Source organism: Falco punctatus (assembly GCF_963210335.1).
Source record: "Falco punctatus genome assembly, chromosome: 6".
In the NCBI taxonomy this organism is placed as follows: Eukaryota; Metazoa; Chordata; class Aves; order Falconiformes; family Falconidae; genus Falco; species Falco punctatus.
This window is the reverse complement of record NC_137585.1, coordinates 77,864,958-77,890,872: the sequence shown is the minus strand read 5'-3', so window position 1 is coordinate 77,890,872 and position 25,915 is coordinate 77,864,958. Positions and strand designations below refer to the sequence as shown.

The 25,915-nt window shown below is 44.3% G+C and overlaps 1 protein-coding gene and 1 long non-coding RNA gene across 3 annotated transcripts in view; both read left to right on the top strand.

The window, feature by feature from the left end:
- The window catches only part of LOC308065275, a 72,834-nt gene extending 50,148 nt beyond the window's left edge, over positions 1–22,686 (top strand). The window contains exons 2-4 of the long non-coding RNA XR_013928724.1: positions 17,202–19,328; positions 19,618–22,174; positions 22,671–22,686. This is a non-coding gene — a long non-coding RNA (uncharacterized lncRNA). The remainder of the gene's footprint in view (positions 1–17,201; positions 19,329–19,617; positions 22,175–22,670) is intronic.
- Positions 1,014–6,123, top strand: LOC308065267 (butyrophilin subfamily 1 member A1-like). 2 transcript variants are annotated; one of them, XM_080391052.1, is made up of 5 exons: positions 1,014–1,147; positions 2,339–2,359; positions 2,703–2,723; positions 3,778–3,804; positions 4,286–6,123. In XM_080391052.1, exons 1-5 carry the CDS (start codon positions 1,141–1,143, stop codon positions 4,810–4,812), a joined length of 603 nt encoding a protein of 200 aa, XP_080247178.1. In that variant the 5' UTR covers positions 1,014–1,140; the 3' UTR covers positions 4,813–6,123. The 2 variants fall into 2 exon arrangements, 1 of the variants encoding a protein (XP_080247178.1); XR_013928719.1 differs by lacking the exon at positions 1,014–1,147 and having other exon boundaries at positions 2,012–2,359; positions 3,778–4,002; positions 4,286–4,336.
- Positions 22,687–25,915: the final 3,229 nt, after the last annotated feature.

The following is a 25,915-nucleotide window of genomic DNA, read 5'->3' as shown; positions in this document are numbered from 1 at the left end:
CCCTCAGCACGTGACATGCCAAAGTGGTCCTGGGGTTGTGATGCTGGTGGAGGTGGCAGCCAGTGAGGGTGTCTGTGCCAGGCACGGGCAGTGCTGTGAGCGGTGGGGAGTGGGTGGGAGGTCAGTGGGTGTCATCCTGTGCAGGTACTGGGTGCTGCTGTGTCCAGAGCAAGGGAGCCCCTGTCCCCACGGCTGGCAGCAGCTCGTGCCTGGGAAGCCCTGATTGCTCTCCCTTCGTTCTGCCAAGCCCTCCCGTGCACAGCAGCCTCAGCTGCAAGCAGGGGCAGCCCTGGGTGCTGAGAAGGGGGACTGCGGGCAATGCGCTGCCACCACGGCTCCGTGCCGGGGGGAGCTCTGGCTGCGTGTGGGTTTGGAGGAGAAGGGATCTGCTTTGCTGAACATGTCCCAGGATTTACAGCCATCTTCACTGGAGGTTGGGTGCTAATCAGTGTGTCCTCTTTTCACACTTTCTTCTTGCAGAGCAACTGAAGAAGGAGATTGGTGAGTGTCGCTGACTCCCTGGGGCCCGTGTGTGTGAGCAGTTTGTGGGATGGGGTGCCAGGGTGGGAGAGTGGAGGACAAGTCAGCCCTCACCCCATGGGACAGCCAGGAGAGCCTGCACCGTGGAGCGTGACCGGTGTCAGGAATGCTGAGAGACACCTGGCTTGGAGGCCGTCTCTGCTGGCTTTCCCTCCCCTTCCTGTCACCAAGCGTCCCTGGGGAAAGGGCCTGTAAAGGCACCCATGGCCCTTGCCACAAGGCAGATGGTGGGTTGCCGTGGCAGGTGGCTGGTGATGCCCAGGCTGTGGAGGCTTTGTTGGAGGCAGGAGCATGAAGGAAGGAGATGCTGAGGGGAGGCCACAGTGTGTGCGATGGGGCAGAGAGCCCATGTCCCTGAGGAACCCTGGCTACTTATAGGGATTTGGGTCTGTGCCATTGTTGGTAAAAATGCTTCTGAGGGCCACATGATGAGGAGCTCCAAAGGAGCATGAACTATCCTGCATGCCAGATTTGTTGTTCATCATTCCCTGGGGTGGACAGTCCCAGAGGGAAATGGCTTGTAGGGATCCTGTGGGTCCTGTCCTGACTTCATGTCTTCTTCTCCTGTGACCATGGTGACTTGCAGATGAACTGCGTGCAATGAATGGTGAGTGTTTCCGCTTGTGCAAATGCTGTCCTTGCCTGAATTAGTGCCCTGGGGTGGGAGGGGAGGGATGCTCCAGCAGTGCCAGCAGCTCCCCGAGTGCCACGCTGAGAGACTTTGCCAATGTGCAAGGCTCAACCTGGCAGCTGGTGCTCCCTGGCTCTGGCTCTGCAGGGGCGGTGCCCATGGCCAGCTGTGAATTGTTTTGACTCTTCCTTTTTGTGGGGGATCTTGCAATCGCTTCTGCGGCATTGCCATTTCCAGAGCCTTTGCCTGTCAGCACAGTCTCAGAGGCAGCTCAGCAAGGATGCAAATTCAGGGTGTCGTGCGCTTTACCTGCCCATAGTGCAGCTCATTAGTGATGCCTTGAACAATGTCCGGACTGTGTTAATCCCATGGTCCTTGGCCATTCTCCTGGACCAGCACGCATTTGGCATGAATGATTGGATGTCCTTGTGCCTGGGGGTCCTATTATGGACTTATGACCATTGTGAAGGCTCTGAGTTCTTTGCTATCCCGTCAAGGATAGAAGCAGTGGCCCAAGAGAGAGGACCCATCCCCAGGGCAAGGGAATACTGTTGTCCTGGGAAGCAAGAAACTGATAGCTGAATTCCCTGTGTGAGCCAGAAAGAAGGGGCAGGGTGGTGGGGCTACTCCTACAGCAAGTTTCTGGATTGCTGGGTGCTGGTTGAGGGGAGGTGCCGTATCCCTCAGCACCTGACATGCTAAAGCGGTCCTGTGGTTGTGATGCTGGTGGAGGTGGCAGCCAGTGAGGGTGTCTGTGCCAGGCAGGGGCAGTGCTGTGAGCGTTGGGGAGTGGGTGGGAGGTCAGTGAGTGGCATCATGCACAAGTAATATTTTCTGCTATATCCAGAAGCCAGAGAACATCTTTACCCATGGCTGGCAGCAGCTCGTGCCTGGGAAGCCCTGATTGCTCTCCCTTCGTTCTGCCAAGCCCTCCCGTGCACAGCAGCCTCAGCTGCAAGCAGGGGCAGCCCTGGGTGCTGAGAAGGGGGACTGCGGGCAATGCGCTGCCACCACGGCTCTGTGCCTGGGGGAGCTCTGGCTGGGGACATGTCCTGATGGATGACAAGTCAGCCTTCCTAAATGAGGTGTACACATGCTGTTTGCCATGTATCCCACGGAGTCATGGCGCTAATCAAGGTGTTTTCTCTTCCCTCTCTAATCTTGCAGGGAACCAGAAGAAGCGGATCGGTGAGTGCTGCTGAATCCCTGCGGGCCATGTGAGCAAGACAATCATGGGAGGTGATTCCAGGGTGGGATAGCGGTGGGGAAGTCACCCCTGACCGCACAATAGTGTGAGCCATCTACCATGCCAGAGGAGCTTTTCCTTCATTCGTGGGTTGGACTATTCCAGAATGAACTGGCTTTTGGAGGCCGAATAATAAGTGCAGTTGTGCTATTCCTGGGCTCCTTGGAATGTCTTCTCCCCCAGCGGGCATTCAGAAGGGCTGGTGGGATGTTCTTGTGACTGGGGTGCTCCAGTGTTCCTTTGATTCAAGGTGCTAAGCAAGGTGTTCTCCCTCTCTTCTTGCAGAGCAGCAGAAGAACGAGATTGGTGAGTTCCGCTGCCTCCCTGGAGGCCTTGCATGCCACCCAGTTGTGGCATTTAAGGGGTTTTCACAGGGTGTTGCTTGTGGTGTTGTGGCTGCTGGAGCCTTTGGTGTTGGTCGGAGAGTGAGGGAAGGGTACGTTGAGGGAAGGCTGTGATGGGGCTGATGGGACTGCAGAGCCTGGGCCACCAACCACACCTGGGGGCTGGACGGATGGTGCGTGATGATGGGGTAGGAAAGACATCCCTGCCAGAGTCAGAAGCATGTCAGTTTCAACTTCAGGGAGCATCAATGCCTGCCTTGGAGCTAACCCCTTAAGCTCACGTGTCAGGACTTCACGATCCTGCCCTGCTGGGTCGCCTTTTCACATCCATACAGAAATGCACAAGCTCGGCTGATTCGGCTCTTTCAATTATTTAACGTTTACTGGGTCCGATCTGACTTCTCAGCAGCTTGGTTTGTAGAGCAGACTCTCTGCCTGCCACATCTCCCCTGCCTTCCTTCCCTGCCCACCCTCTCAGGTACAAAGCTGCCACGGCTGCACGTACCCAGAAACTCTCCGGGAAGCGCAGTGCCTCCTCTCTTCAGAGGGTTACTGACAATTCCCCCAAGCTCTTCCTTTGTACCCAACCCCACCCGAGAAATCCACAAGAAGTGGCTGACATTTATTCCGCGGAGTGTCACAAAGGGGACTGCTCCCTTTCTGTGTCTCTGGACATGCCGGGGTGCTGACCAGGGGTCTCACATGCTGTGAAATGTGCAGTGTGGCAGGTGGGGCATCCACCCAAAACACTGGCAAGGCGGCAGAGTGGGACCTGAGAGAGAAAGTAGTCCCCAGGAGGGAAACTCAGCCCAGCCTCAGATCCTTCTCCAGCCCCCACAGGTAATCACAGCGCTGGAGAGGGCAAGAGGGAATCTGAGCATCCGTTAACCTGCAGAGTTTAGTCTCAGCCTGGGATGTCTCGGCTTGGAGTTGGAACATTTTTCCAGTCAATGTTTTGAATTTGCTTTCTCACACCCTTGGTTTTTTTCCTTTTTGTCTCTCCTGTTTGCTTTCAGAATTCAGAAAGGCTCGTGGCAATTCAGGTAAAACACTGCACTTACTCATGTCTGTACTCAATGGCGTGACATCTGTGACTACTGCAGAAGCAGTGCTGAGCATGGGCTGGACTGTGAGTCTACAAACGCCTTTTATTGCAGTGATGCATAGGTATTTCACTGGGCTGTGACATAGTTGAGAGTGAAAGTGTAATGCGTAAGCCTGAGAGCAGTCCTTCCCTGGGGGTAAGAGGTCTCTCCAGACCGTTACAGGCAGATTTTCAGAATGACGTTGTAGGCAGATTTTCAGAATGAATTGCAGTGCAGCACCCTTTCCTTCTCTTCTCTTCTCTTCTCTTCTCTTCTCTTCTCTTCTCTTCTCTTCTCTTCTCTTCTCTTCTCTTCTCTTCTCTTCTCTTCTCTTCTCTTCTCTTCTCTTCTCTTCTCTTCTCTTCTCTTCTCTTCTCTTCTCTTCTCTTCTCTTCTCTAGAAAAGTGTTTAGAAAGCCCCAAATACCTGTTTTTTACAGATGACATCGTGCTTGATTGGGACACAGCCCATCCAAACTTGTCTATTGCTGGGGACAAGAAGAGTTTCACGTATCAATCACAGGTCCAGAAAGTGACTCTCCATGAGGGTCGTTTTGATTCCTCTGTCTGCGTGCTGGGCTCAGAAGGTTTCTCCTCCGGCAAGCATTACTGGGAGGTGGACGTGGGAAATTGCAGTGACTGGGACCTGGGAGTAGCCAGGAAATCCGCCCCAAGGAAAGGAAGAATAACTCTGTCACCTAAAGAAGGATTCTGGGCTCTGGGCTTAAGTGTTAAATTTTGCTGGGCAAGAACCGATCCATGGACACAGTTAGAGGTGCAGGAAAATCCCAGGAAAGTTGGGGTTTTCCTTAACTGTGAAAAGAAAACTCTGACTTTTTTCAATGTCACCAACATGTCTGTGATGTTCACGTTTCAAGACTGTGCATTCTCCGAAGCAGTTTATCCATTCTTTAAAAACTCACACAGGGAATCAACCATCAGGATTTGCTCAGTTAAAGAGGAATAATGTGTGTTTTGATGTAGTAATTTTGTTGTGACATGAAAGAGCATATTATTTTCTGAGACAAATTTAATGCTTAATTGCAACTTATGTATTACGCGTTCTTGACCACAATCTGTATTATGCATAGTGTAACACCTTTAGCTTAAAATATATTCCTTACCCCAGCCTTTTCTGCATGCGTTTTGTCCAATACTTGCGGCATGAATGTAGACACGAGCTATCACATGCCATGGTTTTAGGAATCGTATGTTTAACTCAAGAACAATTTCTGTAGTCTTTCCTTCTGAAAATCGTGTCAGCCCTTATGGTGCATTTCGGTCATCATCATTCTCTGAGGTTTAGTTCTGCCCTGCTGCACTGTGTCATTTGCATTTACATACAAAGCTCAACTTGACATCGTGAATTCAAATACACACACCTTGATAAATGCACAGCACCCCATAAAGGTAACCTCTCTTCATCACTCTTCTGGATGGAATTGTCAGAAATTTGGAGGAAAGGAAAAAAATTAATCCAGAGTAATTAAAAAGAGAGTAGTGTCTCTATACTTCACTTCTGGAGTGGAGAACGTGCCATCTGTGCTTGAAGAAGAGTCTGAGAGGCAACGTAAATCAGCGTACTGGGTTTGATGCTGGACAACCTGTGTCAGTAAAGATGTCCCAAACTGAAATATTACCAATGGTACTAGTCATGCCTAAAAATCTCTACGCCAGGGAAGCAAGAGATTGCTCAGGAAAAAGACCCCGAATCACTACTCAATGGGTTTCTTCCTCCTCTTAATTAATTCTGCCGTTTGTACTTCCAACCCAGCATATTTCCTTTTCTGTCCTTTTTTACAGGAACTCGGGATGAACCGCACATGGATGGATGAAGCAACCTGTCGCTCATCGTGACCATAACACATTTTTGTTGTATTTGATCATTTGCAGCCTTAGCTTCGAAGGATATCACCCTTGAAATGTAGATCTGTGATGTCGTTTTACCAGCAAAAGACATTTTGTCTCCACCAATGTCTAACATTGGACTATATATGATCCAGTACACAGGCCAACAGCGGGTGTTGTTTAACCCACCATGGTCCCTAAAAAGAGTAGAATTATCGATGCTAACTAACATTTCTGCAGTCCATCTAGCTCGTGCACCATTCCTGAAGGGCTCTTAAAAGTGATGGATGGCACGGCTGCATAAACAAACCCTCTTCCCCCCAAAACAAGCAAAAAGAGATGGGACTGGTACCCTGGGGACAGCATTGGGAGTTCTAAATAGCACAGACTCAGAAGTCTTCATGAACAAATTAGTTACAGTAATCAGTGATTTGCATATATTTATAACATCCTTTATGATCTTCCCTTTTTGCTTTAGGAACTAATCAATGGCTTTTGTCGGACCTGTTGCCTCAGTTGGAGGGAACTGATCAAAAAGACCACCAGCTGATGGTAGATGCACTTGGTGTAGTCCAAGGTAATGCTTCTTTCACTCTTTGTTGTACCCAAGCTCAAGTGTGGATACAACCGATGACAGCGGCAGTTACCAGAGAAGGTGGTGAAGGTTCCTTGCCAACTGCAATTTGAAAGGAAATCTGGGATAATGCAATTGAACTTGAAAAGAAATTCCTGTCCTGGTGGTATTTGTTCAGGTTCACCTGTGACTCCATCAGCAACATGGCCTCTGACTATCCACAATGCTTCGGTACGTACCACATCCCCAGTCATTGCGTTAGGAATGAGCCACAAAGGAGCTGGGCTCTACCCACTCACGCACAGAGGATGGGCTCATTTGAAGTGGCAATAAATGGCAAAGTGATGATGTGAACACATGCGTGTCAATGCAAACACCCCTCCCCAAATCCGTCATAGGAACTGTTAGGACATTCACTTCCAACAGAACTGGCAGGTTGTGAGTGGGCTATTTGAGAATTCAACAAGCCCTTCTCAACTGGAAATTAGGAAGAGAACGCAGCCTCCTCAAGTTTAGTTCACCAAAAGCAAGAACAGCAGTCTACACCGGGTGTGGAAACACAACCTAGTCCACCCCGGGTGGAATTCTTTCACAAGCTACATATCCTTCCCAGTTTTAGTTGGCATTGGTTAACGTCTGACTTTATTGACAACTGTACCTGCAGCAAGAAAACAGCCTACTTCAGGATTAACAAAATTGAAATTGGACTTACCTTGAGCTCACAGGAACCCACAACCACTGCCTGTGTGAGAATCCCCATTGCTTTCTCCACACCCATCCGCTGTTGCTCTCCTACCCGAGAACGTCTTGCGCGAGCCATACAGTGTCCCCACCAACCTGGAATGACACACATTTCTGAAGTCAGGGGTTCTGTTTCTCTGGAGTACAGGATCAGTGAAGTCTCCTGTACCTGTAACACGGTCTCTCTTTGCCATGACAGAGACACAACTGTTGCTGTTAGTTTTTTGACTGAGAAATGTTTGCTTTGACTTTCTTTCTTTCTGGGAAAAGTCACAGCTCCCTAAAAATCAGAAACTCAGGCGCACACACACACACCCTGACACACACACACACAAGACGCACTCGAGAAAACAGGAGGGCAGCAGCAGGAAAAGAATACAGTCCCGTTGCGATTACAGCACTGCATGGTCAAACTCCAAAGTCATTTAGGTCAGGAAACACATCTTCCATGGCCAACATGAACGAGGCGAGGTAGCTGGAGCCAGAGGTGCCGGTTTCTTTACTCGGACCGTGAAAGGAGCCTCATGGCTGGTTCAGATGAGGACATCTCTGCTTCTCTAGATTACTCCTGCCTCAGAAAGTGAAGTAAAGGGAAAGACAAGTCAGTGGACGCTGAGGGGAGCAGGACTTTGCTGAACTGCAAAGCTCTATCAACATTTCAGCTGACTGAAGTACACGGCCCTGGCTTAGGCTTATTCCATACATTAAATGAGAAAAGGAGACATCCAAAGTGTACGGGACAAGGAAGAAAGCACACAGGCCTTATGGCTGATCTTATGCTGAGGAGCAGCCCCCGGTGAAACAGAGAATAGACTCTTAACATTTACGTTGACAACTGCTGCTTCTGCTCCTCTTCTCACAGAAACCATTGTCAGTCAACTCAAGAGCTCTAGGCTTTATGAGAACAATCCTAGAGATACCGTTTCTAATTAGAACGAGAGAGATCTCTCTGCTTTTCGGGCCTGCCACATGCCTACCTGTCAAGGCCTTGCCATGAGCCAGCGGTGCTGGCATTTGGTCTAACTGGCAGCGGAACGAGAGGATCGCTGTCGGTCCCTTCCAACTGGAATATTCCCACGTTTCACACAATAAACATTCCATAAATGTTTTCAGAAGGAACCTGGGGCTTTCAGTGAATACTCAAGTAACACACGTTCGAGAGCCTCTAGGAATGGCCAAAAGTAAAAGCAAAATTCACTTCCTGGTGCTAAAAGCCAAGAGAAAGCTTCCTACGAAAAGCACACAAACCCTGAGAAATAGACACAGAGGGAAATTATGAAGGCACACAGATAAAATGGTCTTAGAGATGGACATTTACCTCCTCTGGGCCAGCAGCCTTTGCAAATGCTCTGAAACACCTCTCAACGACAAGTCTAAGGGTCACATCCCTTTAGAAAATCCTAACCCCACGCAACGTATCCCCCTCCTGCTCCTCTGGCGCTCTTATTTCTTCCTCGGTCCGCTGTCAAGGCTCAGGCAGCAGGGCGACAGGCAGAACTTCCAAGGGCCACCAAGCTTCGTTTAATCAGAAACTTTCCGTCAATGTATGGCACTCAGGCACAAGCATATGGGAAATTCTTGATAGAAAATGCCCACCAAAGCACATTCTGGATAGCTGTTCTCTTACAGTTAGCAAAGTTTTCGATGTAGAGGAGGTTATCCTCACCTGCTTTCTCTTTTGGCGCAGGAGGTTGAACAGCTTGATTTACAACTAAGGCCTCAAAAAAATTCCCTCTTTCTTCCTTATTAGGCAACTGGATTTTGAAAACTGTATCGTAACCATCAACAAAGAATTCTTCTACTTGATAGGAGTTTGCTAGTTTGAATTTATAGCTGTTATTGCTGGTTTGCTACTAATCAGTAGGTTTCTGCGCCTACCATGGGGCTTGCTTTCCTCACTGTCTATTAGAGTCTAGTGCTCATTAGTGGCTGCTTCTTCCTTTCACTGCTTGCTGTACTGCTTATCACCTTCCTGTGCTGCCCAGGAGCATTTTGACGAGCCATGGTGGTGCGCCTGGGCTGGCAGGTGGCTAGGGCACGGCTGCTGTTTCTGTGCTGCTGCACTGGACAGGCTGGAACTCCGGTGTGAGCTCAAGTTGAAGGGATTGTGACCTGTGGGTGAGTCCACATGGGAGCAGGACAGCCCAAAGCATCGGTGGCCGTGAAAGAGTCCATGGCAGAGCAGGTATATATCACAGCATCTGTGGCCGTGGTTATGTCCATGCCGCAGCAGGTATGCTTCTGAAGGAATTGTGGCCCAAGACAAGTCCATGCTGGAGAGGGTACACCTCGAAGCATCTGCGGCTGTGGGTAAGTCCATGTTGCATCAGGTACACCTGGAAGCATCAGTGCTGTGCATGAGGTCATGTCGGAGCACCTCAAAACGTGTGGTCATAGATAAGCCCATGAGAGAGCAGGACAGCCCTGGAGAGACAGCAGCCAGGGATAAGGCCATGCTGGAGCTTTTTTATTTCTGAAGGGACTGTGGCTGCGGGTAAGGCCACGCTGGAGCAGGTCTATGGTCATGGCCCATGCATAAGGCCATGCTGGAGCAGGTGCACCTCAAAGCAACTGCGGCTGTGGGTAAGTCCACGCTGCAGCAGGTATACCCCTGCAGGGGCTGTGGCTCGTAGCTGAGGCTCCACTTGGAGCAGGTACAACCCTAAGGGACTGCAGTCTGTGGGTAAGTACAAGCTGGAGCAGGGGCAAGGGGAGGACTTCATTGCAATGTTAAACCCTACAGGCTGGTCCAAAGGGAACGGGGTGGACATTGTAATGGATATACCTTTCAATTGTTGTAAGCCATGGTTTGAGTTGCATGTTCTAGAAATTGCCATAGCAGGAACCTCCTGAACCATTGGAGGACAAGCCTTACAAGAAGCACGGCAAGCGCAGTAGTGACCCGACCTGAGCTGGCCCAGTAACCCCACACAACACACAAACTCTCCTCTCCTGAGTGACCAGCATAACAGATCATCTTCATGGACTAAATGAACACAATGGACATTTTATGGACATTTTTGCAGTGGTGGTCCATAGACTAGGGCAGGGGTCCTCAAACTTTTTAAACAGGGGGCCGGCACGCGGATTAAGCGGCAGGAAGTCACCTTTGGCTGCTTGGTTTCTCCCCCCAACCCCTGGCGGGGTGGCTGCGTGGGGGTGGATCTGTAAATACAGGGGGCTGGACTGAGGACCCTGGGGGGCCATATCCGGCCCACGGGCCGTAGTTTGAGGACCCCTGGACTAAGGGAATGATATCTATGTATTATATCAAAGGATGGGAAGGGTGGTGGTGGTGAATGTGGTTGCATTGGGAAGTGTGGCATGATGTAAATGGACCAGAACAAGGGGTGGATAGTGCCCTGGTTTCAGCTGGGATGGAGTTAGTGTCCTTAGTAGCTGGCACAGTGCTGTGGTTTGGGTTTGGTGTAAGACCAGTGTTGATAGCACACTGATGGTTGTGGTTGTTGCTGGGTAATGTTTATGCTAAGTCAAGGACTGTTCAGTTCCTTGGGCCCTGCCAGTGAGAGGGCTGGCGGGGCACGGGAAACCAGGAGGGGACACAGCCAGGACAGCTGACCCGAACTAGCTGAAGGGCTGTTCCATACAATATGACGTCATGCTGGTTCTAGAGCTGGAAGAAGAAGAAGGAAGGGGAGGAGCACTGGGCATTATGGCATTTGTCTTCCCAAGTAGCTGTTACACATGATGGAGCCCTGCTTCCCTGCAGATGGCTGAACACCTGCCTGCCCATGGGAAGCAGGGAATGAATTTCTCGGTTTGATTTTCTTGCGTGCACGGCTTTTGCTTTACCTATTCAACGGTCTTTATCTCGACCCAATCTTTTCTCACTTTTACCCATCTGATTTTCCCCTCCATCCCACCAGGGCAGGGAGCTAACAGCGGCTGTGTGGTGCTTAGCTGCCTGCTGGGGCTAAACCTTGACAAGGTTGTGGTGACGCAAGTCGAGGAGGACTGAAAAAAACACTATGTCTGCGTGGCTGGGTTCGGACAAAATGGCCTTTATTGTTTATACAAACTATTTATATATCTTAGACAGTGCAGGTGTTAGACCCTGATAGGTTTTTGTGTTCTTCTTCTTGCTTGCTATTTGCTGTTGCTGTAGGTGCTTGTGTGCTGCGGTTCTAAGTTCCGATCCTTCACATCCTGTTACATACCTGACAGTTTGTGGCTGTCTTAAAGGTATGCGGCTAAGTCTCTGAAGTCAACTAACTTGTCTGCAGACCCGCTGCAGACCCTAACAATTCCCCCTTTTTGTTTTTTGAACAGCTAGTACCAGGTTTGTCATGTTCTGCAGGGCCCTTGCAAACATGACGGCAACCAAGGCAACAGCAAACAAACAACACTGCCAACTGAGTGAATGGATGCCCAAAAGGATGACATTTTCTCAGATTCTGATAACGTGTTGCTGCAATGGGGCGCCTAAAATCCATGCAGCACATACCATCACAGTCCTCACAGCCATGTCCTTGAGCCAACAGCAAAAGGGCAATAGTTGCTCTGTTTTGTATGTCATAGTGGCAAATTTGACTCACATTCTTAACTGCCTAACAAACAAGGTGATTTAACTCTTGAATGCTTTCCCTGCTGTTGCTCCGGATAAGAGAAGAACCACTGCAATACGTTCCCATCAGTTCCATAAATCAACTACATCGTTACATGCTTCATCCAAAGTTATATTGCGTTTGAGCACATTATGCTTATCAACGTGTTCACGTGTTGATTTATGCGGGTGTCGTGGTCCCATCATGGCCTCCTACTACATTAGCATCTATTGTAACATGGACATATTTTTGTCTGCCAAACTCATTGTAATGAGTTACATCTGTTTGCCAAAGCTGTAAGGCTTGAAGGCCTCTAGGATTAACTCCATAATTTGGCACAGAAGTAACATTTTGACAGTCTGGACAGGCTGCAACAATACTGCGTGCAGCAGCCTGAGAGAGACCCTTTTGGCCAAATTGATGATACAAGGATCGCCAATTCTGATGATAGAACTGGTGGGCTAACACGGCTTGCTGATGGACATCAGGAACAGGCACCGACAGAGCCACAGAAACTAGAGCATCGACTCTAGCATTGCCTTCAATTACAAGACCCGGTAGGGAAGTATGGCTATTAACATGCGTAACATAATACAGAGAATGGCGTTTCCGAATCTCTTCCCAAACTAAAGTCAAAATTGCAAAAAGCTCGGGAATGTTGACATGGCCAAGGACAGCCCTGTCTCACTTGGGAAGGAGAGCTGCCACATATGCCGAATCAGTAACAAGATTAAGAAGGCCTGGAAAATACTGAAATGCCAAAGCCGCAGCCTGTAACTCTACGTCTTGCGGGGATCCTTCCTGATATACAATTTGGGAATGCCATTGCCCATTTTCTTTCCAAGCGACTGCGGCTTTTCCCGTTTTTCCAGACCCGCCTGTAAATACTGTGTCACCTTTGACTGGTCGTCTCTGACTTCGTTGCCGTGGCCGTAAAGTTAGATTTACAGTCATTTTCAAAAGTGGGTGCGGTGGATGCTGGTACTGAACTTGCCCTTGAAAATTGGCAAGCGCCACTTGAAGGGCGGTAGAGTTTAATAGCGCCCATTCAACATAGAATTGTTGTACAGGGATAATTACAGTTGCTGGATTAACTCCAGCCAACTCTAAACATCTTTTTCGGATTTTTATGATCACATCGGCAACAAGTTCGTACAATTCGACAGCGCTTTTCTTAGGCTGCAAAGGCAGAAACAACCATTCAAGTACCTGCAGCGGATCTTGCCAAGCCTGGTTCCACTGGGCCAACATAGCATAAGGGGAAGATTGGTCCATTAAAATAAAACCACTTAAAGGAAGCGTGATGTCTAGACGCCACGCATGTCGTGAAGAGATCAACTGTTTGGCTTCTTTCACAAGTGCCAAGGCTGCAGGCATTAAATACCTTGGGGCTAAAAGATCTGTGTCTCCTTTTAAAAGCTGCAAAAGAGGATGCGTTTGTTCATTAGTAAAGGCCTAAATAAGGCCGTAGCCAATTTAGCATTCCTGCAAGTTTTGGGACATCATTCAAAGTCTTTACATCCAGTTTCAATTTGATAGGTTGTGGAGACACAGCTCCCTTCAGCACATTCACGGCCAGATATTTCCAGGGCTCTTGCCTCTGAACTTCTTCAGGAGCTACATTCAATCCAAATTCTGCTAAACTATGCCTGGCAGCCTTCTCAACTGTCTCCCGCAGCTCTTTGGACGGTGCTGCTAGCAAAATGCCATCCGTGTCATGATAACAGTAAGCATCTTGGTATTTGTCTCTCGCTGAGCTCAGGGCTTGGGCTACGAACCACTGACAAATGGTTGGTGAGTTTCTCATGCCCTGAGGCAGCACGGTCCAGTGGTACCTTTTTGTGGGCTCAGAGTTAGTTCTAGTCGGTACTGTAAAAGCAAACTTTGCTTTGTCTTTTGGATCTAAAGGAATGGTAAAACCCCCAGTCTTTCAGCTTGATAACTAAGATGTCCCATTCCGTTGGTATCGTGGTGGCAGATAGCAGTCCTGGCCGTAAGGCCCCCACAGGGGCCATCACTGCATTGACTTTACGCAGGTCACGCAACAATCGCCATTTACCAGACTTCTTTTTTATCACAACTACAGGGGTTGTGTGTGTGTGCCACACACCACGGGCTATGTGATTCTTCAATGTGGCCCGCGTCTAACTGTTCCTTAACCAATTCATGCAGGGCACGCAGCTTTTCCTGGGGCAGGGGCCACTGCTCTCCCCATACTGGTTTGTTGACGCGGATGTCTCTCGGACACAACTTACACGACCAATGTGATCAAGTTAGTGCTGATTTATTAAAAGGCTTACAGCAATTTATACTCTTAACAAAAGATACACGCGCCACGCATGCGTTGTTATTCAGAGGTGATGGGCTAAAACTACTTGTCCACGCGTACTCTGGTCATCTAGGATTGGTCCTGGCGCGGTGTCCACACGCTGCTCTCTTGTCACGTAGACATCCTGTTTCACATCTTAGCTCATCATTTTTCAGTCCAACTTCCTTATCTTCTTGCCACAGACGCAGTTTCACAATCTCCCTGTCCTTGTACGCAGTTTCTTTGTCTCTCTTAGCCTTGCACGTGTCCTTCACAACAGCTGCAACTTGCTACAACTTCGGCCTGCTGTTACAATAAAGTTACTCAGTCTGGATTGCTTGTAACGTGCCCATTGTCTTCTAGCCGCTCCACAAATCCCCCTTTTTGTTTTTGAGCAGTCCAGACCCCTTTCATCATTCGGTTCATAATTCTCATAAAGCAATTCCACACAGAGCCCGATATCATTAAAAAGGTTACAATGGCAATTAATACCGTTATCCCGTGCAGAAACACATCTTTTAACCATCCAGTAGGTCAGGTTGGGTCGTTGTGGAGATAGTTCTTGTGTCCAAGGCACTTGAGGTATTCCTGTGGAGCCGAGTCCTTCATCACCCCGCCGTCTGGGCTCTGCTCGGGGAACACAACTCACAAAAGGCACAAGCTGAGCAAGGCGTGTATTTTTTGGAATTGTAACAGGAGGCACAGGTGTAGAAAATAAGGCACATATTTGACCTGTAAAGTTAAGGGGGTTTCCGGGTTTTAGGGTTATGTGGTTTTAGGCTTAATTATTTTTAGGGTTTCGGGGCTTTAGGATTTTTAGGGTTAAAGGGGATTTTGGTTTGCAGGGTTAAGTGTTTTGGGGGTAAAGGATCTTTGCTGTTAATGGGCTTTAGGGTTAAGGGTATTTAGTCAAGTTTTTTTCGGGTTAGTGTTTTTGGAGTTAAGCATTTTCAGAGAGAAGTGTTTTTAGGCTTTAGGATTTGACAATTTTTAGGTTTAAAGAGGTTTTGGGGGTTTTAGGATTAAGTTTTCTGGGGTTAAGGGTTTTAGGGTTTTTACGGTTAAGTTTTTTAGGGTTTTTAGGGTTAAGTTTTTTAGGGTTTTTAGGGTTTGTAGGGTTAAGAGGGTTTTGGATTAAGGCATTTTAGGGGTTTGGGGGTTAAGGGTTCTTAGGGTTTTTATGTTTAGGCGTTTTTATGGGTTTTTAGAGTAAAGTGCTTTTCGGGATTTTACAGTTATTAGGGTTTAGAGTTTTTAGCAGTTTTATGTGGGTTTTTTGCATTAAGGTTTTTTAAGTTAATGTTTCTTATGGTTTTTAGATTTAATGTGGCTTAGGATTAAGAGATTTTAGGAGTTTTACTGTTAAGGGGTTTTAGGTGTAAGGGTTTTAGGATTACGGGTTTTTGGGCTTAGAGAGGTTTTAGGATTTTTAGGGTTAAGTGTTTTTAAAGATCTTTTAGGTTAAGAGTTTTTAGAGTTAAGTAATTTTGGGTTTTTTAGGGTTATTGGTTTCTAGTGGTTTTAGAGTTAGGTTTTTTAGCATATTTAAGGGTTTAGGGTTTTTAGGGTTAAGTGTTTTTAGGGTTTTTAGGATAAAGTGAATTTAGTTTTTTTAGTGTCATAGGTGTTAACGGGTTTTTAGGGTTAAGAAGTTTTAGGAATTTTAGTGTTAAGAGCTTTTAGGGTTAATGTTTTTTATGGTTTTTAGGGTTAAGGGTTTAATGGTGAAGGGTACTAGGGTTTGAGCATTATTAGGGTTTTTAAGATTAAGGGTTTTAATAGGTAAGGGGTTTTAGGGATTTAAGGGTTAAGCGTTCTTAGGGTTTTTAGGGTTTATATGTTAATGGGTTAAGGGATTTTAAGGTTTTTAGGGTTAAGCTTTCTTGAGGTTAATGTTTTTTGCCTCTGAAGTTGTTTCAGGGTTAAATGGGTTTTGCGTTTTTAGGGGTTTTGGGGTTAAGTTTTTTTTAAGGTTATGGGTTCATATTGTTTTTAGCGTTTAGGTTTAAGTATTTCTAGGGTTTTTAGGTTTAAGAGGTTTTAGGGTTATAGGTTACATAGGGTTAAGAGTTTTTAAAAATTTTAGGGTTAAGGGTTTTTACATTTTTTAAGGTCAAGGCTTTTAAGGTTGAGGGTGTTTAGGGGTTTTGGTTCAAGGGGTTTTAGGGGTTTCATGTTAATGGGTTTTAGGATTTTCAAAGTTTTTATTGTTAAATGGTTTTAGAGTTAAGGGATTTTGGGGGGTTTTAGGCTTAAGAGTTATTGGGGTTAAAGGTTTTTACTGTCAAGGGGTTTTAGGCTTAAGGGTTTTAAGGATTTTTCGGTTTAAGGGTTTCTATGGTTAAGGGGGTTTAGGCTTAAGCATTTTTAGGGGTTTTAGGGGTTAGTATTAAGTGATTTTAGTGTTTTTAGGGTTATGGGGGTTTATTGGTTTTAGGGTTCAGGAGTTTTAGGGGGTTTAGAGTTAAGGGGGTTTAGGGTCAATGGTTTTTATTGGGTTTAGGGTTAAGGGTTGTTAGGGTGTTTCTGGTTTTTATGTTAAAAGTTATTTAGGTTTTTGACAGTTTTCAGTGTTATGTGGTTTTAGGGTTACAAGAGTTTTTAGAGTTTAGCGCTTTTGGGGTTAAGGATTTTTACTGTTAATGGGGTTTAGGGTTAAGGCTATTTAGTGCTTTTAGGGTTAAGGGTTTTAGTGGTTAAGGGGTTTTAGGGCTAAGCACTTTTACAGTTTTTAAAACCTAAAAGTTCAGATTTTAAAGGTTAATTGTCTTTTAGTGGGTTTAGTTTTCAGTGTTTTTATGGTTTTTAGGGATATAATTTCAATAGGTTTCAGGGGGGTTGGGTTAAGGCTTTTTAGGGTTAAGGGGTTTTATAGTTGTTAGGTTTCAATCTTTCTAGGGCTTTTAAGATTAAAGGATTTTAATGTTGTGGGGTATTGGGGATTTTAGGGTTAATTGTTCCTAGGGGGTTTAGGGTTTGTATGTTATTGGGGTTTAGGGTTTTTAAGCTTTTCAGCTTTAAGGGGTTTTAGGGTTTTTAGGGTTATGTGTTTTTAGAATTAAGCATTTTTAGGCTTTAGGGGTTTTAGGCTTTCTAAGGTTAAAGGTGATTTTGTTTTGTCGGGTTCAGTGTTTTGGGGGTCAAGGCTTTTTAACTGTTGATGGGTTTTAGGGTTAATGGTATTTAGCTTTTTTAGGGTTTTTTAGGGTTAAGCGTTTGTAGAGCTAAGCATTCTAAGTGGTTTTTGGCTTTAGGGGTTTTACGATTTTTAGGTTTAAAGGGGATTTTGGTTTATTAGGGTTAAGTGGTTTGGGGTTAAGGGTTTTAGGGTTTTTAGGGTTAAGATCTTTATGGGTTTTAGGGTCTGTAGGGCTAAGGGTTTTTTTGGACTAAGGCATTTTAGGGAATTTGGGGTTAAGGCGTTTTAGGATTTTTAGGGTTTTTACGTTTAGAGCGTTTTAGGTTTTTTAGGGTAGAATGGTTTTAGGGATTTTACAGTTATTAGGGTTAAGGTTTAAGGGGATTTAGGGCTTTTTTTGTTGTTTAGGGTTAATGTTTGTTATGTTTTTTAGGCTTTTTAGATTTAATGGGTGTTAAGGTTGAGAGATTTTAGTTTGTTTCCTGTTAAGGGGTTTTAGTTTTAAGGGGGTTTAGGATTACGGGTTTTTACGGATAGAGGTTCTTTAGGATTTTTAAGGTTAAGGGAATTTTTAAGTCAAGAGGTTTTAGAGTTACGTAATTGGGGGGGGGGGTAGGGATAAGGTATTTTAGGGGTTTTAGAGTTTAGTGGTTTTAGGGTTAAAAGAATGTATGGGTTTTAGAGTTAATCATTTTGGGGTTAAGGATTTTTAGTGTCAATGGGTTGTAGGTTTAAGGGTATTTAGCCTTTTAAGGGTTAAGGGGGTTTAGGTTTTTTAGGGTTCAGTGGTTTTAGAATTAAGCATTTTCAGGGATAAGTTTTTTTAGGCTTTAGGGTTTTGACAATTTTCAGGTTTAAAGAGGTTTTTGGTTTTTTTAGGATTACATTTTCTGGGGTTAAGGGTTTTAGGGTTTTTAGGGTTAAGTTTTTTAGGGTTTTTAGGGTTTGTAGGGTTAAGGGAGTTTTGGATTAAGGCATTTTAGGGGTTTGGGGGTTAAGAGTTCTTAGGGTTTTTATGTTTAGGCGTTTTTATAGGGTTTTAGAGTAAAGTGGTTTTAGGGGTTTTACAGTTATTAGGGTTTAGAGTTTTTAGCAGTTTTATGTGGGCTTTTTGCATTAAGGTTTTTTAGGTTAATGTTTCTTTTGGGTTTGGGGGTTCTTAGATTCAGTGGAGTTTAGGGTTAAGAGTTTTCAGGGTTTTGACTGTTAAGGGGTTTTAGGTGTAAGGGCTTTAGGATTTCGGGTTTTTAGGCTTAGAGGGTTTTCAGGATTTTTAGGGTTAAGTGTTTTTAAAGATCTTTTAGGTTAAGAGTTTTTAGAGTTAAGTAATTTGGAGTTTTTTAGGGATAAGTGTTTCTAGAGTTATTTTTTTAGCATTATTAAGGGTTTAGGGTTAAGTGGGTTTTAGGCTTTTTAGGATTAAGTGAATGTAGTTTTTTTAGTGTTATGGGTTTTAACGCGTTTTTAGGTTTAAGGAGTTTTAAATCTAGGGCTCGTAGACAGTAGCATTAGAAGGTATGATTAGAATCAGCACCTTCATCCTAAGTTGTTTTGAGGATTTGCTCTGAGCTCTTTAGAAACAGTTTGTCTTCTGCAAACCACAAACATTTATCTTGTTCATGTTTTAGGGCTAATGGTTTTATGGTTTTTAGGATTAAGGGGTTTAATGGTTAAGGGTATTAGGGTTAAGCATTATTAGGGTTTTTAAGATTAAGGGTTTTCATGGGTAAGTTTTTTTAGGGATTTTAGGGTTATTCGTTCTTAGGGTTTTTAGGGTTTATACGTTATTTGTTTTTAGGGTTTTCAAGGTTTTGAGCGTTAAGGTGTGTTAGGGTTAAGGGATTTTAAGGTTTTTAGGGTTAAGCTTTCTTGAGGTTAATGTTTTTTGCCTCTGAAGTTGTTTTAGGGTTAAAGGGTCTTTGCGTTTTTAGGGGGTTTTGGGTTAAGGGTTTTTTTCTTTTTTAAGGTTAAGACTTTTGAGGGTATGTAGGGTTAAGGGTTCATATTGGTTTTAGCCTTAAGGGTTTTTAGGTTTAAGTATTTCTAGGGTTTTTAGGTTTAAGAGGTTTTAGGGTTATAGGTTATATAGAGTTAAGAGTTTTTAAAAATTTTAGGGTTAAGGGTTTTTACATTTTTTAAGGTCAAGACTTTTGAGGTTGAGGGTGTTTAGGGGGTTTTGGTTTAAGGGGTTAAATGTTTTTAGAGTTAATCCTTTTCAGGGATAAGTGGTTTTAGGCTTTAGGGTTTTGACAATTTTTAGGTTTAAAGAGGTTTTTGGTTTTTTAGGATTAAGTTTTCCGGGGTTAAGGTTTTAGGGGTTTTAGGGTTACGTTTCTTAGGGTTTTTAGGGTTTGTAGGGTTAAGGGGGTTTTGGATTAAGGAATTTTAGGGGGTTTGGGGTTAAAGGATTTTTAGGGGTTTTAAGGTTTTTAGGTTTAAGCGGGTTTAGGTTTTTTTATGATAAAGTGGGTTTAGGGATTTTATAGTTATTAGGTTTAAGGATTTCTAGTGCTTTTATGGGTTGAAAAAAAATTTTTAAGGGTTAATATTTCTTTTGGGTTTTAAGGTTCTTAGATTCAATGGGTTTAGGGTTAAAGGTTTTTATGGTTTTTAGGGTTAAGGGTTATTAGGGTGTTTCTGGATATGTTAATGGTTTTTTAGGCTTTTAAAAGTTTTTAGTGTTAAGTGGTTTTAGGATTAAAAGAGTTTAAAGTTTTTAGAGTTAATCATTTTGGGGTTAAGGATTTTCATTGTTAATGGGTTTTAGGGTGAACAGTATTTAGCATTTGTAGGGTTAAGGGGGTTTAGGTTTTTTAAGGTTAAGTGTAGATTTAAGTTTTTTTCAGGGATAAGGGGTTTTAGGCTTTAGTTTTTTAGGATTTTTACGTTTAAAGGGGATTTTGGTTTGTTAGGTTTAAGTGTTTTGGGGTTATGTGTTCTTACAGTTTTAGGGTTATGAGCTTTTTATGGGTTTTAGCGTTTAATGGAGTTCTTAGTGTTAAAGATTTTTAGCTTTTTCAGGGTTAAGGGTTTTTAGGGTTTGGTGTTTTAGTGTTAAGCGGTTTTAGTGTTTGTAAGGTTTTTAAGATTTAGGGGGTTAATGGTTAAGTCGTTTTGGCATACTTATGGTTAAGGTTTCTTAGCGATTTTAGTGTAAAGGGTTTTTGGGGTTTTAGGGGTTTTATAGTTGAAGTTTTTTTAGGATTAAGAGTTTTTTAGGGTTAGAGCATTTTTAGGGGTTTTGACTTTTTTAGCGTTTGTAACTTTTTTAGGCTTAAGGGATTTTGGGGTTAAGGGTTTTGGGGGTTTTCCACTGTTTAAAGTTAAGCGGTTTTAGGGGTTTTACTGTTCAGGAGTTTTAGGGTTAAGGATTTTTAGAATTAAGGGGTTTGAGAGTTTTTAGCAGTTTTAGGACTATAGGTTTTTAGGGTTAAGGGATTTTAAATGTATGGGATTTTAGCGTTTTTAGAGTTAACAGGGGGCAGTTTTAAGGGTTAAGTGGTTTCAGCATATTTAGGGTTAAATGTTTTTAGTGTTAAGGGGGGTTAGAGTTAAGATTTTTAGCTTTCTTAGGGTAAAGGTTTTTAGGGTTAATGGTTTTATAGTGTTAAAGAGGTCTAGGGGTTTTAAAGTTAATGGGTTTTAAGGATTTTAGGTTTTTTAGGCACTTTATGTTTGGTTTTTTTTTTAGGGATAAGGGTTTTGGGGGATTTTAGGTTTAAGGGTTTTTTTGATTAAGGGTTTTCGGGCTTTTAGTGTTTTGGCGGTTTTAGGGTTAAGGGGTTTTAGCGCTTTTACAGTTAAAGGTTTTTCATATTAAGGGATTTTATGGTTTTTAGGATTAAGGGGTTTTAGGGTTTATATAGTTAAGGGGTTTCATCGTTAAGGGACTTTAGGCTTAAATGTTTTCAGAGTTTTTAGGGTAAAGAGTTTGTAGGGTTTTTAGGGTTAAGGGTTTCTAAAGGTCTTATGGTTAATGTTTTTTGGGTTAAGTGTTTTACGGTTTTTAGAGTTTTTAGCATTTTTAGGAGTTTTAGCTTTTTTATTGTTAAGAATTTGTATCGTTAAGCGTTTTTAGCCTTTTAAAGGTTTTTAAGGCTCAGAGTTTTAAAGGGTTAAGAGATTGTAGGGTTAAGGGGGTTTAGGGGTTTTTTTATTTGTGTTTGGTTTTAGAGTTAAGCTTTTTAGGGTTTCTGTGGTTAAAGGTTTTAGGATTAAGTGTTTTTAGAGTTCAGGGCCTTAGAGTTTTTACGGGTTTTAGGCTTATAGGTTTTTAGCATTAAGGGATTTTAGGGTTAAGGTTTTTTTAGGGTTTTTAGAGTTAAGGGCTTTTACGCTTAAGTGTTTTTATCTTTAAGGTTTCTTAGAGTGAAAGTGGGTTTAGGGTTAAGGGTTTTTGGAATTAAGGGGGTTTAGTGTTTTTATGGTTAAGGGATTTCAGGGTTATTCCTTTTAAGCGTTTTTAGATATTTTAGGGTTAAAGGGTTTTCAGGGGTTTTAGTGTGAAGTGTTTGTAGGGTTAAGGGGGTTTAGATTTTGTGGGGTTTTTTTAGAGTTAAGGGGGTTTAGAGTTTTTAGTGTTACAAGTCTTTAGGGTTACGGGATTTTAGGGTTTTTATAGTTAAGGAGGTTTAGGGTAAAGTGTTTTTAGCATTAAGGGTTCTTAGAGCTAAGGGATTTAACTTTTTAAAGGGTAAAGAGGCTTTAGGGTTAAGGGCTTTTAGAGTTAAGGGGTTTTAGCGTTTTGATGGATAAGGGGTTTTAGGCTCAAGGTTTTTTAGAGTTGTTAGGGTTATGCCTTTTTAGCTTTTTTAAGTTTAAGTTTTTTTAGGGTTTTTTAGGGTATAAGGGTTTTCAGGGTTTTTAATGTTAATGGTTTTAAGGTTTAAGGGGGTTTAGTGTTTTTCTAGGTTTTTAGGCCTAAGCCTTTTAAGGGTTAAGGGATTTTTGAGTTTAGGGGGTTTAGAATTTTTTTCAATTATTATAAGGTTTTTTTAGAGTTTTAAGGGTTTTTAGGATTTAAGGGCTAAGGGATTTTAAGGTTTTTAGAGTTACAGGGCTCTAGGGTTAGGTTTTTTTAGTGTTAAGGGTTCTTAGAATGAAGTGGGTTTAGCTTTTTAAGAGTAAAGGGGTTTTAGGGTAAAGGGGGTTTAGGTTTAAGGGGTTTTAGTGTGTTTATGATTAAGGGGGTTTAGGGTTTTAGGGTCTTAGGCTTAATGGTTTTTAGGGTTGTGCCTTTTCAGCGTTTAAAGGTTTAAGGGGTTTTACGTTTTTTAGGATATAAGCGGTTTTAGGGGTTTTAGCATTAAGGCTTTTAAGGGTTAACGGGTTTCAGGGATTTCATTGTTAAAGCTTTTTAGGGTTTTTTTTGCGGTAAGTGTTTTTAGGTTTAGGGATTTTTATGGGGAAGTGGTATAGGATTAGAGGGGGTTTAGGGTTTTTATGGTTAACGGAATTTAAGGGTTTTAGTTCTTCAAGGTTTTTTGCGGTTAATTGTTTTTGGTGATAAGTGTTTTTAGGGATTGAAGGTTTACGGTTTTTTCGGTTAAGGGTTTTCAGTGTTGTGTTTTTTGTGGTTTTACAGTTAAGGGTTTTTAGCAGTTTTAGATGTTAAGGTTTTTTTAGGATTAAGGGATTTTAGGGGTTTTAGGGTTAAGGGGTTTTAGCCTTGTATGGGTTAAGGGGTTTGGGGGGTTTTAGGGTTAAGGTTTGTTACGGTTATGAGTTTTAAGGGTATTTAGGGCTAAGTGTTTTTAGGGTTTTTAGGGTCAATCTTTTCTAGCATTTTTAGAATTAAGTGTTTTTAGCGCTAAGGGGTTTTAGGTTTATTGTTTCAAGGCTTAAGAGTTTCAACCTGTGTTAGGGTTAAGGGTTTGTAGCATTTTTAGGGTTAAGGATTGTTAGAACTTCTAGTTTTAAGGGTTTTTAGGGTTAAGGGATTTTAGGGTTACTGGGTTTTAGGTATTTTATGGTGAAGGGTTTTTTGAATCAAGGGGTTTTATGTTTTTTAGCATTAAGGGGGTTTAGGGTTTTCAGGTTTAAATTTTTTTTGGGGGGATGTTAGGGCTAAAGATTGTTGGGGTTTAGTTTTTTGGGGGTTATGGGGGTGTAGGATTTTTAAGGTTAAGGGTTTTTCGAGGTTAAGTGTCGTTAGAGTTACGATGGTTAAGGACTTTTAGTTTAAGAGGTTTTAGCTTTTTTACTGTTAAGTGTTGTTAGGGTTAAGAGCTTTTAGCATTTTTAGGGGGTTTAGCATTAAAGGGTTTTAGGATTAAGGGATTTTAGAGTTGGTAGGGTTAATGTTTTTCACAGTTAAACTTTTTTAGGGTTAAGGGTTGCTGGGGTTAAAGTTTTTTAGGATTTTTAGGGTTCTGTTCGGTTCTTCTTACATATACTGCTCTCTCCTCTCCACTCCTCTCGGCTTTCCTCTTTCATTTTCTCTGCTCTCCTCTTCCCTCCTGTCCGCTCTCCACTCCGCTCTTCTCTTTACTCCCCTCCACTTACCTCTTCCATCACCGTTGCTCTTCTCTTCCCTCCTCACCGGTCTCCTCTTCCATCCTCTCCAGTCTCCACCTATGTCCTCTCCGCCCTCCTCTTCCGTCCTCTTCTCTGCTCTCGTCATCCATCTTCTCTGATCTCCTCTTCTCTCTTCTCACATCTCCTCACCCATCTTCTACGCTCCCCTCTTACCCCTTCTCCGCCCTCCTTTTACCTCCTCTCCGGTCTCCTCTTCACTCTACTCTCCTCTTCACTCCTCTCCACTTACCGCTTCCATCTGCTCTCCTCTTCCCTAATCTCCGCTCTTATCTTCCCTCCGCTCTGCTCTCCTCTTCCTTCAGCTTGCTCTCATATTAACTCCACATGGCTCTCCTTTTCCTGTGTCTCTTCTTTTCCTTTTCCTCCTCTTCCATTTTCTCTGCTCTGCTCTCCCATCTTCACCATTCTTCTTTTATATACTGCGCTCTCCTCTCCATTCATCTGCACTTTCCTCTTTCCTCCTCTCTGCTCACTTCTTTCCTTTCCTCTGCTCTATTCTTCCCTCCCGTCCACTCTCCTCTACACTTTGCTCTCCTCTTTACCCCTCTCCACTTTCTGCATCAGCTTTGCTCTCCTCTTCCCTCCTCACCACTCTCTTCTTCCGTCCTCTCCACTCTCCGCCTATGTCTTCTCCACCCTCTTCTTCCATCCTCTTCTCTGCTCTCATCATCCATCTTCTCTGATCTCCTCTTCCATCTTCTCACATCTCCTCACACATTTTACGCTCTCCTCATCCGTCTTCTATGTACTCCTCTTACCTCTTTACTGCACTCCTCTTACCTCTTCTACGGTCTCCTCTTCACTCTGCTCTCCTCTTCACTCCTCTCCACTCATAGCTTCCATCTGCTCTCCCCTTCCCTGATCTCTGCTCTCATCTTCCCTCTGCTCTGCTCTCCTCTTTCTTCTGCTCTTTTCTTCTTACTTATACTGCGCTCTCCTCTCCACTCATCTCTGCTTTCTTCTTCCCTCCTCTACGCTCTCCTCTTTCATTTTCTCTGTTCCACTCTTCCCTCCTGTCCGCTCTCCTCTTCACTCTGCTCTCCCCTTTACTCTTCTCCACTTACCTCTCCCATCAGCTTTGCTTTCCTCTTCCCTCCTCTCCACACTCCTATCTTTGCGTACCTGTTCCCTTCTCTCTGCACCCATCTTGCCTCCTCTTCCATCTTCTCTGATCTCCTCTTCCATCTTCTCCACTCTCTGCTTACTTTTATCTCCTCTCTCATCTTCCCTCCTCTCAACTCTCGTCTTCCCTCCTCTCTGCTCTCCTTTGCACTCGACTCTCCTCTCTGCTCCAGTCTCCTCTTCATTGTGTACAACTCTTCCCGCCTCTACGCTCTCCTCTTCTGTATTTTCTTTTTCCGTTCTCCTCTTCCCTGTTATCCATCTCCCCTGTCTGCTCCCCTCTTCCATCCTCTTGGCTTTCGTCTTCCCTCTTCCCTCCTCTCTGCTCTCCTCATGCCTCCTTCCCGCTCTACTCTTCCCTTTTCCCCGCGCTCTTCTTCCCTCCTGGCCACACTTCTCTTCCCTCCTGTCTGCGCTCCTCTTCCGTTCTCTCCGCTCTCCTACCTTACCTCTGTCCTCCTCTTCCATCACCTTTGTTCTCCTCTTGCCTCCTCTTCCGTCCTCTCTGCAATCCTCTTCCAACTTCTCTGCTCTCCTTTTTCAGCTTCTTTGTTCTCCTTGTCATTCCTCTCCGCTCTCCTCCTCACTCCACTCTCATTTACCCTCTTCTCCCCTCTCTTCTTTCTTCTCTCCTCTCCGCACTCCTCTCCTGTCCTCTCCGCTCTTCTCTTCCATCTGCTTTGCTCTCCTCTTCCGTCTTCTATGTTCTCATCTTCCATCTTCCCTCTTCTCCACTTCCCTCCTCACCGAACTCATCTTCCATTTTGTCCTCTCTCCTCTTCCCTCCTTTCCAATCTGAACTTTCTTCATCTCCACTCTTATTGTCCAGCCTCTCCGCTCTTCTCTTCCCTCCTCTCCTCTCTAATCTTCACTAGGCTTTTGCTTCATTCCTCTCCACTCTCCTCCCTGGTCCACTTCCTAAGTGTCGGTAGTCGTCCTCCCTCGTCTCATTACTAGTCTTACACTGACTCTCCTTTTCCCTCTTCTCTGCTCTCATCATCGTTCCGCTCCGCTCTCCTCTTCCCTCTGCTTTGCTTTCTTTTTCTCTCCACATTGCTCTTCTCTTCTCTCATCTGCGCTTTCCTCTTCCCTCTTCTTCCATTTTCTCCACAGTCCTCCTCTTTTTATCCACTCCCATCTTCCCTCCTCTCTGCTCTCAGTTTCCCTCCTCTTCACTCTCCTCTCTCATCTTAACGGCTCTCCTCTTCCCTCCTATAAGCTCTCTTCTTCCCTCCT

Bases quoted from the DNA above. Each gene is read 5' to 3' on its own strand.
- LOC308065267 (XM_080391052.1), top strand. The intron at 2,724-3,777 runs GTGAGTTCCGCT...GTTTGCTTTCAG, and splicing joins GCAGCAGAAGAACGAGATTG to AATTCAGAAAGGCTCGTGGC. The intron at 3,805-4,285 runs GTAAAACACTGC...TGTTTTTTACAG, and splicing joins AAAGGCTCGTGGCAATTCAG to ATGACATCGTGCTTGATTGG.